The 19682-nt window shown below is 40.4% G+C and overlaps 1 protein-coding gene across 3 annotated transcripts in view; it reads left to right on the top strand.

Annotated features, from left to right (window-relative positions):
- LOC141801954 (kelch-like protein 29) overlaps positions 1-19682 on the top strand; it is a 165036-nt gene that overhangs the window by 68625 nt on the left and 76729 nt on the right. For 2 of the 3 annotated variants that reach the window (XM_074685301.1, XM_074685300.1), the window contains 2 exons: positions 12437-12584; positions 15267-15791. In XM_074685301.1, coding sequence (XP_074541402.1) covers positions 12437-12584; positions 15267-15791 — 673 coding nt within the window. Of the gene's footprint in view, positions 1-9398; positions 9480-12436; positions 12585-15266; positions 15792-19682 lie in introns of those variants that run through there. The other variant, XM_074685302.1, reaches the window with a different exon arrangement.

Here is a 19682-nt window from a genome sequence, read left to right as displayed (position 1 = left end):
TTGGCCCTAGTCCATTCAGAGCTTTGTTAACCAAAAAGGAGTGTTTTCAAGTCTATAAAATGAACTTGACTTGCAGGGGGTGCAGGTGTTGCCATTGTACCATTATATTGGTCGGGAAGAACACAGTCTTTATTTCAGACCTACAGAGGCTTATGGAGGATGGATTCAGATACAAGAATTGTGTGGAACTTTAGCGGCATTATAGACAGACAGACAGACAGAATTTAAAAATGTTAATAAATTAAGGACAACTGAAGCTTTAGTTGATCACTAAGAAGTCAAGCATACATTTTGTCATGAATGCGTTTGTGCCTTTCTGTGAAGTCAGAATTAACAGCTGAACTGGGTCATTTGAAGTCAACAGAGAGTGCAGAATTGATGCAAGGTGAACATGTTTTTCAAAACATTTAGGTCCTGTCTTCTATTGATCAGTTACTGACATCTTTTATCCCACTTTATCTTACTGAAGAGTTTTAAAAGTCCGTGCAACAAACCACAAAAATTCAAACCAGCAGCTGAGACTGCACAATTTGTATTCCTCTGCTCTTTATTTCTGCTCTGCTAACAAATGCGACAAATACACTGAAGCAGTAATCAGATGAAACACTTCTGGGAAATAACAGTTGATCATATTTGAAGAGGAGGATAATGTCCCTGCTCAAATTAGTCTGCAAATTGGAATGAAATAAAATGTCTGTAGATCTTAATATTTCACAGACACTGGAGGCAAAACAATCCAAAAGGAAATGAAAGCAATTAGATTATGATTGCTGCATTTGATTAATCTGCTGGATTACACTCCTGGTTGACAGTTTGAAGGAGGTAGTCTGCTACAGATCAGTAATACGACACAGGAAACATTTCTCAACTAAACCTTTATTTATTTTGACTCTGGTTACAGAATCTTGGATGTTAAATATGAATTTTGTTCAGTGAAAATAAATTCTCAGGAGAAATAGACACAATGAAAATGATAATTAATAGAATTTAAGTAACAAAGGGCCCTTTTCTCTCAGTTTGCAGTTATTTGCTACAAATTAGGTGTGAACTTAATGAGCTACACCCAGTCATTTTCAGTGCACCAGCTTTGTTGAATCTTGTAATAACTTTATAATTGCTTGGTGCTGAAGTGGAGCTTTTTATAATGTGGGCTGACACTGTCTTAAACGATGTCCTGGCCCATGTTGGCGTCTTTAGGGGTGAACACAACAGCTTTTTAAAATGTCTGGATCGCTGTCCTCCACAAGAAATGGGTACCTTTATATATGAAACAATATAGTACCGATGCCAGATAACTAGCATTCGATATCAGTACTCAACGGTACCAATTTTAGGTACTTTGCTGTGTTCGTGTGATAATAAATACAAAGTAGGGCTGCACGATTGTCGCAATCGCAATCGCAATGTCAGCACATGCAATTCAGATTTTTCTCCATGATAACCAAGCAAGTCTGTAGACTCATCATGACACAACTTTTTTTTATTAAATCACAAGCACAATCGCAATCGCAATATTGTCCACCTAATCGCAAATCGCACCTTTTCCCTAAATCGTGCAGCTCTAATACAAAGTTGTTTAAATCTCAAAGTTTTTTAGTTAAACATTATTATTTCTCTGTATATAAACTTGCAGTGCTGCGTTCATGTCCAGTATTAAAAATTGCCTACTCTCCACTCCCTCACAGTCACAAATAGGGATGGGTACTAAATTAGGTACTTTTATAGGTTCTGACCGAATTCTGTCAAAAGTACTGGGTATTGATTCACATAAAACCAAAAAGTACAATGTTTAGGTCCCTAAATGCATTCTTGTGACTGTGAGGGAGTGGAGGAGAAGAAGATTTTCCATGCTGGACATGAATACAGCATTGCAAGGTTATATATTGAAGAATAAATATGTCAAATTGAAAATGTTTTGTATTTCATTATTAAACAAATTGATATTTTTTACCACATAAACACACAAAAGTACAGACACTTGCTACAGTTGAGTACTGGTACCGATTGCCAGGTACCGGGCATCGGTACCGTATCGTTTCAGATGTGAAAGGTACCTATCCCTAGTCACAAATCTGCATTGTGGTACTGAAACATGGTACCATTTGATTTTATGTGGATTGGTGCTTGGTACTTGGACAGAACTTGGTTGGTACCCATTCCTTCCTCCAACTGCTATGTCAAGATAGCCACTGATTTGACACAAATGTAGAAGTAGGGTTGGGTTTGTTGCACCCCCTTTGATGCAGCTTGCTGCTCTTGTCGAGGTAGCTTTTGGTGTTGGACATGAGAGCCGTGTTTCCACCAAGTGGTTCAGTTCAGTTCAGTTCAGTTCCAAACAGCACACATTTATGGCATTTCCATTGACTCATCCCGGGATGAACCGTCACACTTTTTAGGACCCTTTTTGGGGTGCCAAACTAAATGGGAATTTTGCAATTTTGTTCTACTTGTTGCAATGACAAATAAAGTTTTATTCTACTCTATTCTTTTATGTTCTATTCTAAACAGAATTTCTGGATCTCTTCCGTTCTTGCTCTCTGTTTACCATGTCCCGTTTTTCTTCTTTGTTGGATTTATCGGCGGGTTACACTGTTGCACTGCTATTGCGTCACACTTTTATTTAACTAACGCAGCTATCACCACCTAACTTACACAGCGCCTACCAGGAGGGGGCATGGTTGGCTGTGGAAAAGCAATCGGGATGAGTCTGATCCAAACTGTAATGATCTAAACCGGACTGCTCTGTGGAAATGGGGCTTTACTTGCTCTCATCATTAAGATGCTGATTTCTGATCTACTTTTTTATATACTAAGGAAATTCCAAGGTAATTCCAATAACACGAAACAGTTCGTCAAGGTTAAATTGAAACTGAACCATTTTCTCAAAATGCTTGACGGGCTCTCCAACTAAGAACTCAGTAAATATTAAATTTAAGCAGCGTGTTCAGTAGCACTTGTATGTGTTTTGTTTTTTGTACATTTGTATTAAACTCTTTTGAAATGTGAGCTGATGCAGATCTGTGAACCATGTATAAGTGATTATCTGCTCATTTCATCTAGCATGAGTTAAAGTGTGTAAGGAAGTGGTCTACAGGCAGGTGTGATAATCTGCTAACAGACAACACAGTCGAGTTGAGCCATCAAGGACACATGAGTTATATACAACAAAGACATGGTAGGAACATATTTCAGCTGCTGCTTCACAGTCCACCGTTCCCTTTCAAGTTCATTTATTTGTTGCCCAATAGATGTCGTCCACTTTTTCTCATTTTAAGTTTGCTGATAACATTCATGAAAGACTTCACTGGGAGATTTAGTTTTCTTTGTATGCCTCTCAAAGGACTGGTTGTGCAGCAACCTTATCAGCCTTTTAGACTCATTCATGCATGCACAAAAGTGTACTTTGGCCAAAAGAAAAGAAAAAAAAAAGAACATTCACAAGGTGAAAATTTGAATAAGAAAAATCATGTTAATGATTACTTTTATTCAAATTCCCCAAATTTGTATTGATTGTGGTGAGGATGTGGCCAGAACTCTCTTGGTGTGTGACCTGCACATTTTCCTGCTAAGTGAAACATGTTAAATGATGTGCCGGAGGGGAAACGGCTCATTTTGAGCAGCACACTGTGTTCAGATCATCACAGATAACCAAGCTGGAAGGCCAGACTCCTCATTTATGGGCTTTTTACCAGATTTTTAGTGGAGCTGCACCCAGCTGTGGCAAACAAAAAAAGACCCTGCAGCCAGAAAACCTGCCAGAGGAAAAAAATATTTAAAGCTCCCTGGCCGACAAACATGATCATTTTGTCTTATGTACAGTTTACAGACATGCCTGTGATTTATAATTGATCCATATCTCATCTTCTGTGACTGTTTTGTGAGCTCCTGCTTAGTTAGACGTGGTACAGAAACTGAGGAGATACAGAAGAGAAGGAGCCAGTTTTAAGAAAACACAAAGAAGTGGAGTGTGATTAATTCCTGTGGCTGTATCACCTTTGGTTTATTCATCAGACTGGAGTCATAATCCTAGATCAGCACTTGAGCAGGATTTGTCTCTGATAATCCAAGTGGTCGTTGTCACTCCTCAGCAGGTTGAGGTGGCGTACTAAAGAGTTGCAACAATACATTTTAACTAAGAAGCTCTCTGTCTTTGTCCTTAAATGTCTGTCTTTTGTCTTGTTATCTATGAATGTGCTTATCTTGCTTAAATTCAGCTTTGAGTTAGATGCTTGGGACATTGTGTTTGACAGGGGTTGGTAGATATGACAATACAGTCCTTTGTTGGGATGGGAATTGATAAGATTTTGTCGATACCGATGCCCTAATCGATTCTGCTTACCCATCTGTTTTTTTATCGATTCCCTTATCAATTACTGTTGTGAATTTTCTTGGTACAAAAAGTAGCTTTACAGCTTTTCTGTGTCAACAACATTTAATTGAGTTTATACTGTGAGTGAAAAAATGTAACTGGTCACTGAGTCTGGATATTTCTGGGCATAATTATACAGAAACAGGTAAAAATTGCACACAATGTGACATTGATGTACTGTGTTGTAATATATCAATTATTCAAGTAGGCTATCTAGTGTCTCAAAGTGGTTATAGCAATGGTTTAAGTTGTTTGGAAGCTTTTTGTAGTTAGGAAGTCAGCCATGAGCCTTTCAATTTTCTGTTAGCTTTTGACATTTGAAATTCTCTGTATTTTTTACAAAGGGTTGATGTGATATGTTTCTGTGATGAAAGTTAAAATTCTATTCTGAAGCTGAAGTTATAACTACTAGCATATCAATGCAGATTCCCATATACGTTAGCATCAGGCTTGCACTATTTTGTTATTTTGGTAAATAAGGTGATTTATACCCTTTCAAATGTACTGAATATGAACCTCCTGAGAGAGAGTAATGTACATTTCTTTATGAAGTCAGTTCTTCAGTAAAACTTCAAGCTGAAAATCCTGAATCAGAGTTTTCTTGGGAAACATTATCTAACTGCTAAGCTAAGATAGCTGCAGCAGACTAGTCGACGTAAGGCGCGGTGGCTTCAGCACAATGTAAAGAATTGATAAGGGAATCGTTAAGCACAAAGGCTAAAGATATTGATGGATTGAAACATTTATTATCGATTCTCAACAGGAGTCAGTTTTCGATTCCCATCCCCACTCCCTTGCCCTTGTTGGGTATTATAAGGCTTTGAGAATTTAAGCTTAAAATAGAAATATAAATCTCTTTAGTTGATCATCCTAAGCATCCTAATGGCTACTTTATCACAAGTTGTGTTTAACACAAACAGCATGTTGCAGTTGTTATTGCTTGCATTAAAGTTTATTAGACAGTGACAGAGGAATTTGTTGAATTTCCACTGCTGGTAATTTCTTGCCTCTCTAAATGTTTCACCCAGGCCCAGCCTGAGTTATGACTGTTCCCCACTCTGGATTTTGCCTTTTTTGTTCTGTCCTTCTGCCTGGTTGGACTGGTTTTGGTTTTTGACTTTGGAACATACTGACTCTTGCCCTGTTGGTAGTGAATCATTAAAGTTCTGTCTCTGCCTTACTTCTGTCTTTGTGTCATTCTGCAGTTGGGTCTTTTCAGAACTGACATCTAATTTACATGAGCCTAGTGTGAGTAATTAAGGACTTAAATACAATTAGGCTTATTTGAAATGGAAAAAAATGTCATGTTTTGTTGCAAATTAACAGGAATGAGTCATTTAAACACATTGTAAAACTACTGATGCACAGAGGTTTGCCATTTTCCAAATGACAAATTGTCATTTTGATTCATTTGCACAGGATTTTTCTGGCACAAAAGCAACACAACCCTGCAGTGAATCATGTCCAAAATATCTCAAGCTTTACTTCAGTATAAATTGACATTTTCTAAAATCCACACTTCTTGACTAATTCCTAAATGGTTTGTTACAAGAAACACAAGGTGCTGAGTTGCCACAGTGATATTCATGCAGACTTGACTTGAGCTATGAAGCGTCAGGTCTGTTGTCTTTGTTGGTACCTGTTTAAAACAAACCAAGCCTGGAGACATCAGCCAAACATCTAAGACCTATTTCCAATCAAAAGGATGTCAACCCTGAAATTGCCTTTGCCATCTGTAAAGAATAGCTTTAGCATTTGAAGCACCAACAACTGTAGACTGAATCAAGAGGAGCTCATTGAGAGGCAGTCTAACAGCACCCTCCCATCATTCAAGTGAAAGTCTCTTTATGCACCTGTTGCAGTGAAGTTCATTGTGATTTCTCACTTTCTTTAAGAGTCCTCTGTGTCTAATGTTCCCAGCGTGTCTCTTCGGTGTATATCTTACCCCAAGCAGAGCGCTGTGTGGACTCCCCCCTGAGCTCACAGGAGCACAGAGCAGCACTGACCGCTTCATCTTGAGGGATAAACCAGTCTTTCAGTCTCCTGTTAAACCCCGGGGGGAGCAGAGCTGGAGCTCTAACACTGAAACCTGAAAGGATGGAGCTCTGCCATAAGTTACACATGTGGCTGCTTGTGAACAGTTTTATGTGCACATTCCGTCAGATGAAGTCTCAGGTAGAGATTATGCCCCTTCCAGAGTAGTGTCACTTACAATGAATAAGGAGCATGTAGGCTTCTCAGTTGGATGAACGTTGCCAAAGCATATCTTTCAGGAGCAACATCTGAGGTTAAAGACCAACAAAAAGGAAAACCGAATATTCATCTGTTATTAATCTTGAGACAAACTTCTAGGAATATTTGAAACTTATTTTACTTCTTCTTTTTTATTTAACACAGCAATAGCTAATTCTGTAAAGTCACCATAATGAATCCTCTTTCCTGTGGTTAAATAATGAAGTAAATATCTTGCTCAGACAGTATGACAGTGTAAAAGTATGTTCAACAGGCATCCAATGGATATTTCCCAAATTTCCCAGCTCTGCCATGTTATCATTTGGTTCTTCTTCTGTCGTTATTTTGCTTCGAGATTGCTTGCATTGTTAAATGAAATTGAAAAATTTCAGTGCGGTCCTCTTAAAAAAGGAGATGTAGCCTCCATTCAAACTGTTTTATTGTTATGAATTTAATTTATCCTTGAGTGATAAACAGCTGTGTGCTCATTTATTATTTCTCACAAACACACATGGCCACACATTTAGCCATTTTCCCTCAATTTCAAAATCATAGACAAGCGGTATTCAGTCCTTATTGAGCCTCTGAGGCTGCAGCTCTGACAGGCTGAAGATATTTAGTTCCCCAAACACTCACCACGTATCAGGCAGGGTCATGGTCTGCTGCAGACCTCTGTCTCTCACTGTCCAGAGCCAGTGGAGGCCAACATGGCTGCTGACATGCTCATCTGGGAGGTGTAACTATGACATTAAGAAGTCTCAGCTGCTCATATGTCCAACTGCTGCTCCATTTCTCTAAGAAGACGAACTGCTGTTGTTCAGTCCTTACAAATAATATATGTTCAAGGTGCTGCAGCTCAGATATTTATCAAGAGAAGAGAAAACAAAAGGGGGGCTGGGGCAGGTTTCTGCATCCTCTCACCCCCAATGACTGCACATAGAGTGGAAAGTGTAGCTCCACCATTCACCATTGTACGGTTTTGAAGCCAAAATCGTCACAAGCACCGCTATTGGTAGAAAGTTGTGCAGCCAGAGTCTGCACAGTAGAGACTGTGAGGGATTCTGGGAGAATCTGAGAGGAGCTAGGTGACAAAATGATAATTATTTTTTTTCTTCCGAGAGTGGAGACACAATCTCGGTCAAGCGCGAAGCAGTAATGGGCATAGCGGCATTGTGAGACTTAAAGCAGGGAGTGACAGAGAGGGGTACCTTGGATAGTGAGAAGCAGAAATTCTCACCGCTCCACTCCGCTCTCATGCCCTGGCTGTAACCAATGCCAAAAATGTACATATCAGGACAAAACCTTATGTACACAGAGTGCACACAAACACACCTTTCGATCACGTGACCCAACATGAACTCAAATTAATCCCATTCAATCAGTGAACCCCATTCCCACACAACCCACAGACATCAGCCCTAGACTGTGATGTCTCTCACAACTGTGATACATTTTCTTGAGCACTGTGAATCTCAACGCACACAGTAACTCATCCTCACAGTGCAACCAAGCAGCAACCTCCAGTCTGAGAAAATTAGACAATGCGGAAGCAAAGACTGTATATAGAGTGGACAGTGTGGCTCCACCATTTACAGTTTTAATCACAGGCGCAGCCATTGGCAGCAATTGCAGCCATAGTCTGTGCAGTAGAGACGATGAGGGATTTTGGGAGAATCTGAATGGAGCTTGGTGACAAAGTAATAATTATTTTTTTTCTTTCTAGAGTCTAATCACTTCCCTGCTCTACCTCCCAACATATTTTTCAATCACTGAAAAAAAGTCACGAGAACGGCAGCTGTCAATTATCATTAAACGTGATGTAAAACCTTGGTTTTCACTTCTTATAACTACTGAAAACAAAACTTTTCAGGAAAAAGAGGACCTGAATACAAGACAGCCAAATGATATCTTCAAATCACCGCAATAATCAGACATGAGAAACATTTCTATGAGTTGTATTATTATTTTTTTTAAGTTTGACCACAGCCCATCTGGAATTACTGGAGAGCTGAATTTTTTGACCTATATTGCAGCCAGCCACCAGGGGGAGCAGTTTTTGTGGCGACCTCACTTTGAGCTGAGCAAGATTATGTCCATTTTATTTTTTTTACAGAATATGCTCAGCCCTAATGGGCTATAAGCCAGGTTCCCATCCTAGCCCTGAAATCACATTTTTCTTTGTGTGTGTGCGTGTGTGTGTGAAGAGCCTGCTGAGTCGTCTGAGCCTCTCAGCTAGGAGCTCCATGGAAGCAAAGTCTGTCACCCTTTAGTCATTTGGCAGGTGGCTCAGAATCATAGTCGGTATCAGAAACCTTTAGAATTCCCACCAGATGCTTATACCAAGCACTTACACCATGGGTTAAATTTTGGCGCCTAGTTTATTTTATTTTTAACTTTCAATTCATTGTAAACCAACTGTCAAGAACAATCTACAACACCATCATGATGTTGCGTCTATATGCAAATTATGGAGAAAGATAGACTGAATCACTGTTCCACATTTCGAACAATCCAGAATAAATTGATATGTTTATACCATCTCTCATACACAGGGAGAGTTTAGAATAAAAAATATTACCTTGATTCCTTTCTTTCTGAAGCCATCATACTGGGTCTTCATCTTCTTTGTCTTCTCAGTCTGCATCACGCTTTTCGTCATATCAGACCATCACTGCACTTTAAGATGGCTGCCTAAAACGGCGCAGTGGTCTCTTTGTTTCTCCGTGCGGTGCTCTGCGGTGTTCCAGTCTGGTAGATTAGACACAGCCACCTGCATGGTCCGGCTCCAGCATTCACCACCATTATGACGGGAGTCCAGAACAAATCCACCTCACATTTAGGTGTCAGCGTTGTCATGGAGAAGAGATACCTCTTTACAGTAAGTGAATAATGTCGGGCAGAAAAGTGCTTTGTTCACTCGTTTTCAGACCACATTGGGTTGGTGCTTTTGTCAGAGCAGGATTAGGGAAAAGGAAAAAAAAAAGATATTCAAAGAAATAACCTGAAAAAGATCTGTCAGAGGAGACAAAACCAAGCAGTGTGATGGATGGATTTGCTGCCTGCCTCTCATCTTTCACTTTACTGTCATCTTCTTCTCTGAGTAAACCCTTATTTCCATCACTTTCCACATTGCAGCCAGATACCTTATCATCCGTGCCTGAATTAAGAAAAAAAAAGTCTGTTTTTGAAAAAGTTTGATTGCATTTTCATGCCTGCACACCGCTTTTTAAGATCCGTTTGTTATGCTTTGAAGGTGAAATTGTTGGCTGCCGTGACTGCTGTAACTAAACATTTGATTAACACCAAATTTGTATCAACGTATCTCCTCAGAAATACAAACTGGTTGTAAAGCTATTTTTTTATATCTAGCATGCTTTTAAACTAAACGATAATGGCACGCTCAACACAACAGACTATCAAAAATCCTGGACATTACCAAGACTGATTATGATAGAATGAGACCCTGTGATCCCACAGTGATCTTTGCCTTTCCCTGCCTGATCTTCAACAACAAGCAGTTTGACTCTGCTCATGACTTTCTGCGTCCCTCTCCTTTTTCCCAGCATGATTTTATTTTTTGAGTCAGAGAAAACTGTCTGCAGTGCTGTGATAACAGGCAGACAAAAAGAGGGGATGTGAAAATGAGGAGAGCATAAAATAGAAAATCCCTAAAGCAGCAGCACCTTCCTGTTAAGTTAATCTACGATAAATGTGTCCTCTCAATCAACATCCTGTCCAATTCCTCCTGAACGCTATGTAGCTGTGTGATTGTGATTTAACCTGATCGTTCACTGTTTTCCACTTTTGTGGGATAGGATGAGGACTGTCTGCCCTCAGAAACTTTTTTTCTCTGTTTTGTATATTGGTGGTGGTTTTAATGGAGAGATGTTGTACAGCAGATGCTACTGAAAGTCAGAAAGTTAGTGTTGTGGATGGGGTATTGATTATATAGTAGGGAAGGTTGAGCATTGCTGGAGAGAAATACAGTAAAGCTTTGTTAGTGAGGCGGAAAAAATGGACATTAAAACAAACTGTGTGTTATAGAAAACACCAAATCACCTCGAAAACATCCTGAATTTACCCTCCCTGAGTCTCCAGAGCTCTCCAGAGAAACTAAGCACTGTGGGCTTTCTCTGACTAAACCATTCAGTTTAGGAGCTTGGAAAAAAAAACCTGGCAGCCTGCTTCATCCTCCACCCAGCTTCATTTCCCCACTCCATCACTTTGTTTGCCTCCCAGTATTAGGATCTTGTAGGGAATGGGATTTTCCACTAAACTTTCTGACAGTTTCATAGGCTAAGGGGCTGTTTACACGACAACGGTTTTAGGGGGAAATGCAAAACTTTTGTTGCGTTTCAGCCTTGCGTTTACATGGAAATGTAATTAAAATTAGCCGACCTAAAACGCAAACTTTTGAAAATGGCCTCCAGAGTTTAATCTTTCTTTAACACTGCTGAAACTGTTGCCATGTAAACAATCAGCCGGTGTTATCAGTGGAAATGTTGACGTCACACTCCACTTCGCGCAAGCGCATACAACAAGACAACAGTACCTTTGTTACGATGGTCGTGGACTATTGTGTTGTGCTGCTCGATCTGCTGCATCTGCTGACTGCCTTCATACAAAATATGCATCTGTCGCTCCACTTTTGCACTAACTCTCCCCCAAAACACCAGATGATTGGCTCAACTCTACTTCGGTGAAGATCTCCCAAAAGCTGCTTCTGGACAAGACAGTTATAGCACCTGCAGGCCTGGCATGCTTACTACCGCGTTTTCAGTCCCTCTGCGTTTCCATATAAATGCAGATTTTTTTCACTGCGTTTTAGCGTTTTCAGATGAAAACGTTGTCATGTAAACAAGGTCTAAAATCGGAGGTAAATTTTGATGCCCCTGTCCATGCACATCAGGAGCAAAGTCCTCTCAACATTGTCTTTGTAGTTTTTATGTCTTTTTTCGTAAAGAACCAGGTGCAGGTACAGGAACTCAACTAAGCTGTCTGCCATGTTGAATGTTGTGGTATGTGACGTGTCAACAACGAGCATTTTGATTGTTTGGATCTGTGCTTTGGCAAGCAAAACTTTGGAAAAATTGACCTCGGTCAGAAGAAATAAAAGCCACAATTTGGCTCAGTGAAATAACATGGATGATATGAAAGCTTGCATTGAAAAACAGAAAGTTTGAACAATATAATTAACATGCGAAATATCCACGTCCAAAAATATGCGTCTGTTGTGAAAAGTACTTAAGGGTGGATTGTTTTGTTTTGTTATTTAGCAAGATACTCTGATTTTAATGATTACCTTAATTGACATTGTGAAAGCATTGTTTAATCTACTAAACTAACACACACACTATCTTGGAAATACCTCCGCCAGTTTTACCAGCACCCGTGACTTTAGAAAGTGAAAGTAAAATGCACTTCACATAAGGCTGTGTGGTACTGCACCAAACACATGGGCCAGATCTAAAAATACCACATGTAGATCTGTGTTCTATCTATGCATGCTGCAAATCCTGGGATCATTGCCTTCTGTGGTGTAATATTTATCAAACTATTCCTTAAGAATTAATATCTTTAAGAAACCCCCCATTTCTACTAAGCTTTGGAGAGGAGCTACTTATATCTTACTGCTCTAAATAACCTCTATGTTATGGCTGTGATTTTCACACCAACCGTGAAATTCGGTTTATTCATAGACAGGTTTTCAGCTTGTCAGGTAACCTGCAAAGGATATAACAAACAGGTACTTTTGAATGTTAAGTCTTGTACTGGTGCTTTAGTTGATTGTTTCATCATCATTTAATCTGTAAATTTGCTTTCATGTCCTTGCAGGTCTCAGGTGTGTCTCCCGTTGACAACCAGAGTCCAAGACTGCTGCTGGCTCCAGGGGTGAGGTGGGGACAGACGCCCATTAACCAGCTCACACCTTGGGATACAGATGAGCCGCCTGCCAAGCAGCATCGAGACAGCGAGCCCAGCGGTAATGAATCTTACACTAAAAACTACACACACATGTTCGCACTTCCAGACATCCTCTTAATCCTCTTGTTGTGAGTTTTAGACTGACTTGAGTTTTATATTATCAGTGCAGGTACACTCTGTGAATGTAAGCATGTACACAACACACACCTGAACATGTTATACTGCAAACACGCAACTGTCTGATGCTAATGATTCATTTTTAAAGACCTTCAAAAAACATCCATGCTTCCCTCTACCACAAAGACCTCTAAAAGTTGCATATACATACTTCATTGTATTGTCACTTCAAAAAAGGAGAGCTTAATCATCATCATCCCTCTTTATTCTACTTTAGTTTTATTGTCCTTGTTAATGTTATTTTGTCACTAAGTGAAGCTGATTTAGTGTAAATCAGTTCTGCACAGCAAACTCTAAAAGTCCTTTAAATGATCTCTACCAGATTTGGTCCAGATGTCGGCCTTGTTCTTTCCGTGCCCTTTTGGAAGAGAAACTGTGTCTTTAGCATACAAAGGAGAGTTAGTCTACTATTATAATAAACTTACCCAGATTGTCTCTGCCCTGCAGCAGGTAATTACCCTCTAATGCTTCGGCGGCCTCTGCGCCCTGCTCATCTGAAAAGGTGACTCATTTAAGAATAACACTGACACTCAGCTCGGTCTAGTGAAAACTCCACTTCAGCTCAGACAACTATTATTCTGTCAGCAAACTATGTTCAAAACATTATTTAAGATTGTGTAAGATCCAGCTACTGCATGCGCATTAACCCAAAAGTTGAATGCCCTGCCAAAGTTATGTTTCCTTTTTGGAGTACTGTAGAGAGCGGTGGAAATAAGCAGCAGTAGTTGCAGAATCCAGGGTCTAAGGGTTTCATTGTGTCTGGCAGTGATGTGGACCCTTGCTCCAGGAACTCTGAGGGTTCAGCTGAATTGACAAGTTCCAGAGGTTGAATGATTGTGTGCCAGACTTCACTCCCACCAAACACCCACAGTGCAGCTCAGAGTGCAGAACAAGAAGAGTGGGACTGTCACACATGACAGTCTGAATGTCAGCTGTGTGTGTGTGTGTGTGTGTGTGTGTGTGTGTGTGTGTGTGTGTGTGTGTGTGTGCGTGTGTGTGTGCGTGCGTGCGTGCGTGCGTGCGTGCGTGCGTGCGTGCGTGCGTGCGTGCGTGCGTGCGTGCGTGCGTGTGTGTGTTATTCCAAACTGAGACTGACTTTGCAGGAAATCCAGCTCCTCTCCACACGTCACTGAACTGTGTTTCCAGAAAGTTTTCTGCCAAAGATATCAGGATAATTTATGTGTCCTTCAACAGAAATGTCACAGTTGTTTTTTTTTTTAAACTTAACAGTAGTTACCTCCGCCAAGGAGATTATGTTTTTGGGAGAGTTTGTCTGTGAACAACATATCTCAAAAAGTAATGGACTTATCTCGATGAAATTTTCAGAAAATGTTCAAAATGGGATAAGGAAGAAGTGATTAAATTTTGGAGGTGATCTGGATTACCGTCTGGATTCAGGATTTTTCTAAAGGATTCCTTTTCATTGTGAGATAGGGCTGTTCTCACCATATGTGTATATATTCCTGACAGTACAATCCAGATCCTGCCAATTTTCTGGATACTACAATCCAGAATATGAAATAGGTACTGGGTCATCATAATTTTCAACACTGTCAGGTGACAAATTATCGTACAAACCTGCAACTAACACCAAATTGTAGCAGACAGTCTGCTGAAAGGGAGTATAACATTAAAGTAGGACTGAAGTGTTGCATGAAAATCACAATATGCTTGGTGGAGGTCTGCACGCTCTGAGTGATTTTCTAGTTTAAATTTGAGCTATGTTTTTAATGAACTGCGAAAGAAATAAATGCAAAAAAAGTAGTGGTTTATGGCAATATTGAAAATAAAAAAATAACTCAGAGATAATGTACCCCTCGAATGGTCGTAATATTCTGTACTTTTTAGCTGAAGATTAAAAAAAACAGTGACAGATAATAACATTGAAAAGGCTGATTGATGCAGTGCCTTAATATAAATTTATTATCAACATCTCTGAATGAAAAATGTAAATATTAACATGATTCTTACTCTTCTAATTTCATCAGGATCCTTTCAAACACAAATAAGGAAATGTAACCCAGAGTTGTTGAGGATGATCTCAATGATTGAATTGCAAGCAGAGCTGACCTCTCCTCTGGAGTCCTCTATTCATGTCCTATTTTCTCTCGCTGTCTTTTTTAATATATTTCTTACTCCCTCTCCATCCTTCCCCACTCAGACTATTATACTAACATGAAAAGTATCATGAATAATGGGAGCTCATTTTTTTCTATTCTTCAGCTTTTTTCACGATTTAGCCTTTGGCCCTTTGGCAGACTGGTGGGCTATTTTTGGATCTTGGACCCTGGCAGGGACAGATAGAGATGGTGGAGTGAGGGAGGATGGGCAGAGGGGGAAGGCTGAGCTCAAAGCAGAGCAGTGAGCTCACAGTGTTGGTGTGTAGCAGGAAACAGAATTTGTCTTCTCGTGCTGTTTTCTGTTGATTATTGAATATATTTTTCCTTGTCTGGTACTTAAAAAAAGATCCACACTTAAAATCTGCCTCTGTCATTGATGGTTAGTGTGACAGCTGATAAACCTCTCTTAGTTTTTCCTCTTCTGTTTATTTCCCTCTCTACAGGTGCGACCTGGGCTGCACCTGGAGCAGCAGTGAGCCAGTCCAGCCTCCTGCCTCACACCTACACACTCCCCCAAAGGTCCTCCTTCAGCCACAGTGTGACCGCACAGTCGCCTATCATAGGAATAACCCAATCTATTCAGACAACCGTTCCCCCACAGCACCCTCTCATGACAGCCCACTTCCAGCTGACCCCACAGTCCACCCAGCAGCCTCCCTCTATGGTTCTGAGCATGCCCAGTCAGTCTCCATACCCCTCAGCTCAGCCCATTGTCACATCATCCACCCTCACTGCTCAAGCCAACCAGGTGGTTCATCCAAACCTTCACAGCATGATTGGAAATGGCCACTTGACCCCTCATCCTGGCCTCATCCAGCCCCCTGCCCTCCCTCTGACAAATGGACAATCAGCAGCAGCACAGGCTCCGCCCTCTGCGGCAGCCAATCAGGACAGTCCTAATGGGCTGCAAATGCTACGGACAGTTGGAATGGGGAAGTACGAGTTCAGCGACCCGGGACATCCTAAAGGTAAGCACAGACAGTCTACACTGATGCACTCTACACAAGTGGGTTTTTTTTAACATTTTTTTCAGACTCACTTACATCCAGATATGAAACCCATGACTTTTCTTTTTGAAAGGCTGAATCAGAGCAGAGCTATTCAAACACGAATCGGAGCTCAGAAAAGAATCAAATAGAGAGCTGGCTGGATTCTGAGGTTACTTATTAGATCGATGTCCTCCTACGGCCAAATTACACCAGATGTGTCTGTGCTCCTGCTCCATTCTGTCACGGCACTGGAGCAGATAGGTTTCCATTCAAATCAATGTGTCTACTCTAACTGGATCCGCTTTGTTGTGTCCCAGCAAGACGGGACCCTCTGCATTAGATTGGCAAAGCTCCTATTTTTGTCCGATGCTGGAGCCGTGACAAACTTACAAAAAGCAGACTGAGCAGGAAAGGAAGTAGAAGACAGGAAACCATATGAAAATGCCCAGTGGCTTTCAAAACAATCAAACCATGTAATGACTTGACAGATAAGAGAGCATGCAGTCACGACTCAGCAGAGCGGAGCTGGACCAGAGATGCATCTGGTGTCTTCCCAGCGTTAGTTTCTACTTTTTGTGACCTTCATTCATGTGAGACTAAGCCAGTTTTGAAGTATGAAGTCCCCTCACTTGTCCTCTGCATCTGTGTACCAGAGCAGTAGTGGATGCCAGCAGTCGTAAACAAGACAGCAAACACTAAAGCAAGGGACTGTTAAAATACAACCAGAGCCAATTCACTTTAAAGCTGATTCAAGGTTTCAGAGAACAGAGGTGGACCTACAACAAGGACATGATACTCTGATCTTAAATTGGTATCTGAAAAGGTCAACCTGAATCTGTTAAAAAAAAACAGTTTGAAATAGTGTTGATGGCAGAAAAACTCACAAGGCAGTAGTGATTTCAGTCCCTGTCCTTACTTTCCTCTGTCAGTCATTTGAAGCCTTGTTGACTCGCTCTGTGTTTGTGAAGGTGCTTCAGAGCGACGACTCATGTCTGAGTCTGTGAGCTGTGAATTGGTGTTTGGTTTAACCTTTGGGGTTTATGATGCAGGGCGCCAGAAACACATGCCCATAATTCCCTGACCAATTTTTCCATTTAATGAAGCTTTAAATTTAGTTTGGATTGTTTTCTTTCTCCAGACTTTTTTCATCAATAAAACATGTCTGAATGAAGTCGTGGATTGCAGAAAAGCAATTATTGTGGAAGCTGCCTGTGACAGACTAAAATGATGTCTGAGGGTAAATAAATAATTAAACTGACCCATATGCTTGATCCAGTCTCATCAGACGAGGGCTTGTTCTGTGTTGAATGGGCTGCTGTCGTTAATTAAAGAACATACAGTATGTGTCAAAATCCATTCAGTAACTAAACGTGCAAAAGAAGCTGAAGTTTCATTGGCATTGTGGCATTAACAAAGAACAATGTTAGACAGGGAGAACTGTGATCTAAGGATTCGGCTATAGAAACACTCTTGGGATCATTTTACCACTAGATGGGTTTATAAGTAGATCTGGGCACTGAACTTTGATCTTTTATGGCACTGACTGAAATGCTTTGGTAGTACTGAATATCTAAATATGTCTCTTTTTTTTGAGCCAGGTTACTTGTGTGATCAGGACCTAATAATGCCGCTGGTGATTGGCTGTACCGTTACAGGTCGTCGGGGCGCACAGGACAGTATTGCCAACATAGTGACTTTTTCTCTTTATTTAGCAACTTCTCCGACACCTCTAGCAACTTTTTTCTTTTTTCCAAAACAACTAGCGTCAAATCTAGCCTTTTCTTGATTTTGCAGAATCTAAGCATCTCCAGCACCCTTTGCTCCTCGACAAGCAGTAGCCCCCCCATCAAAAACACACACAGGAAGACAAGTCCTCCTCATTCGCAGCAGTCCCTCCAAGCTGCAGCCAGAGCAGACAGCTGTATGCACATGAAACATGCTTATGCTTGTCCCTTCTGGGTCACTTTTACCAGTCCCAAACCTGGACAAAGGAGGAGTTGATTTTTTTTTACATAAAATAAGAGGAAGAATCAATAGAAAAAAGTCAGTTTATACTTACAAATACATTTACAGTGTACTCGGTATATACTGACCCATCACTTGTTTGCAGCTGTTTTTTTGCACTGGCAGTTATTTGTAAAAAATTTTTATGCAAGAAAACTGCTCAACGTACAAAAATGCTAAAGCAGAAAAAAAGCTCTACATTCATACTGTAGCATGTAATCTAATTTTCTTTTTGCTGAAATTGATATTCTATCAGTGTCAATGTGAAGTCACTGGTATTGGTACAGGGATTGAAAAATTTTGATTTATACCCAATCCTGTATGCAAGTAAAAAGTTAGCCCAAGCACCTAATTTATTAGTGTATTATTATTATTATTATTATTATTATTATTATTATTATTATTATTATTATTATTATTATTATTATTATTATTATTATTGTTTCATTTTGTTGTTCTTGGTAAGAAAAGTTGAAGAGAGACAGGAAATATCAGGAGACGAGACTGAGGTAGACATGCGTCAAATTGTCAGTGCCAGGAGCTGAATGTGCTGCTAACACCCCAAGGACTCCAGCTTCTGTAAATGGAGCACCTGCTGATCTGCTCTGCAGACTGAGATCAACCAGCAGCTGAGAATCTTACATTTTCTAAGAGGGAGAGAAAACACTGCAAGGTTTGTGTCCAGATTATTCCTCCAACAGGTGGATTAGATGAGAGGCTCAGCATATTTCATCTCAGGGCAGAGGCTTTGTGTTAAACACACCTGAAATAAAACTGTGCAGTAAATGAAGTTACAGCATTCACCCAAACAGACCAGAAACACATAGATTCAACACTTCCCACCAAACTTTGTTTCACTTTTTCATTTGGGGGTGAAACTGGCCAATCGCCTCAAAAAAATTGAGGAGCAATGCTAGCAGACAGTGGAGATTTTGACAGACGACAGAGTTTTTCTGCCTTAATCCAGATATACAATGGCTTTTGGGTGTGGTTGTACTCCTACCCAACCTCTGGGGTCAGCTTTATGGATATTATGACAGGTGTCAGCTGCAGCATTAAAGCCAAACAGCACAATGTGTGTGTGTGTTACCTGCTCCCTCCATCCACAGCAACACTTCATCACAAACGTCTGACGGTGAAACCAGATCAAACGCCACACATTTATAAAACTGATTAATTTCTTTCTCATCTCCCACTCCTCACTCATTTATTGTCTGCTTTTTTCAGATAAGCTTTTAAGCTCTGAAACAATCACCTGTAGCTCGAATGCAGCAATCATTACTGTCAGTACATTTTGTTGGAGGGTCTAATAAAAGATGAACAGAGTTGTTTTTCAGAAAGGACAGCAGAACTAGCAAAAACAAAAAAAACTGAGATAGAGGGTTTAGAGGTGAAGACACAGGGACATATCTGTCTGATAACCACGCTTACTCTCTGCCCAGAAATGTCCTGACACAACCAAAACATCAACATACAGGCTGTGGAGGTGGTACAAGGCAGACATAGACACTGACGCACATGTATAGAGGCCCAGAAGTGACAATTGAGCAGGATTATTCCTGTAAAAGTTGGCATTTTATTCTTTGGGAGAATCCTGCAGATGCTACCTTTAATATAAAGTCATTGAAATGGACAGCTGTCTTAAAGAATATCAACCAGGAGACTAATCACTGTGTTAACACATTTATTTAACGCCTATCAAAGGCAGTTTGTGACTTATACATAACATAATTTAATGCATTTTTTTCAGTTGTCTAGTCTTTCCATTAGAAGCTCAGGTGACTGCTTTGTTTTGTTTCCCCAGCTCGGCTTGAACTGAAAACATGGGGGTCAGTTGGTACCTTTTTTGTGGTTGAGCTGCACTCT

The sequence above is a fragment of the Halichoeres trimaculatus genome, unplaced genomic scaffold, assembly GCF_033239565.1.
Source record: "Halichoeres trimaculatus isolate MK-OKI-2021-1 unplaced genomic scaffold, fHalTri1.1 fHalTri1_scaffold_13, whole genome shotgun sequence".
Lineage (NCBI taxonomy): Eukaryota > Metazoa > Chordata > Actinopteri > Labriformes > Labridae > Halichoeres > Halichoeres trimaculatus.
This window is presented reverse-complemented; position numbering and strand designations above follow the sequence as displayed.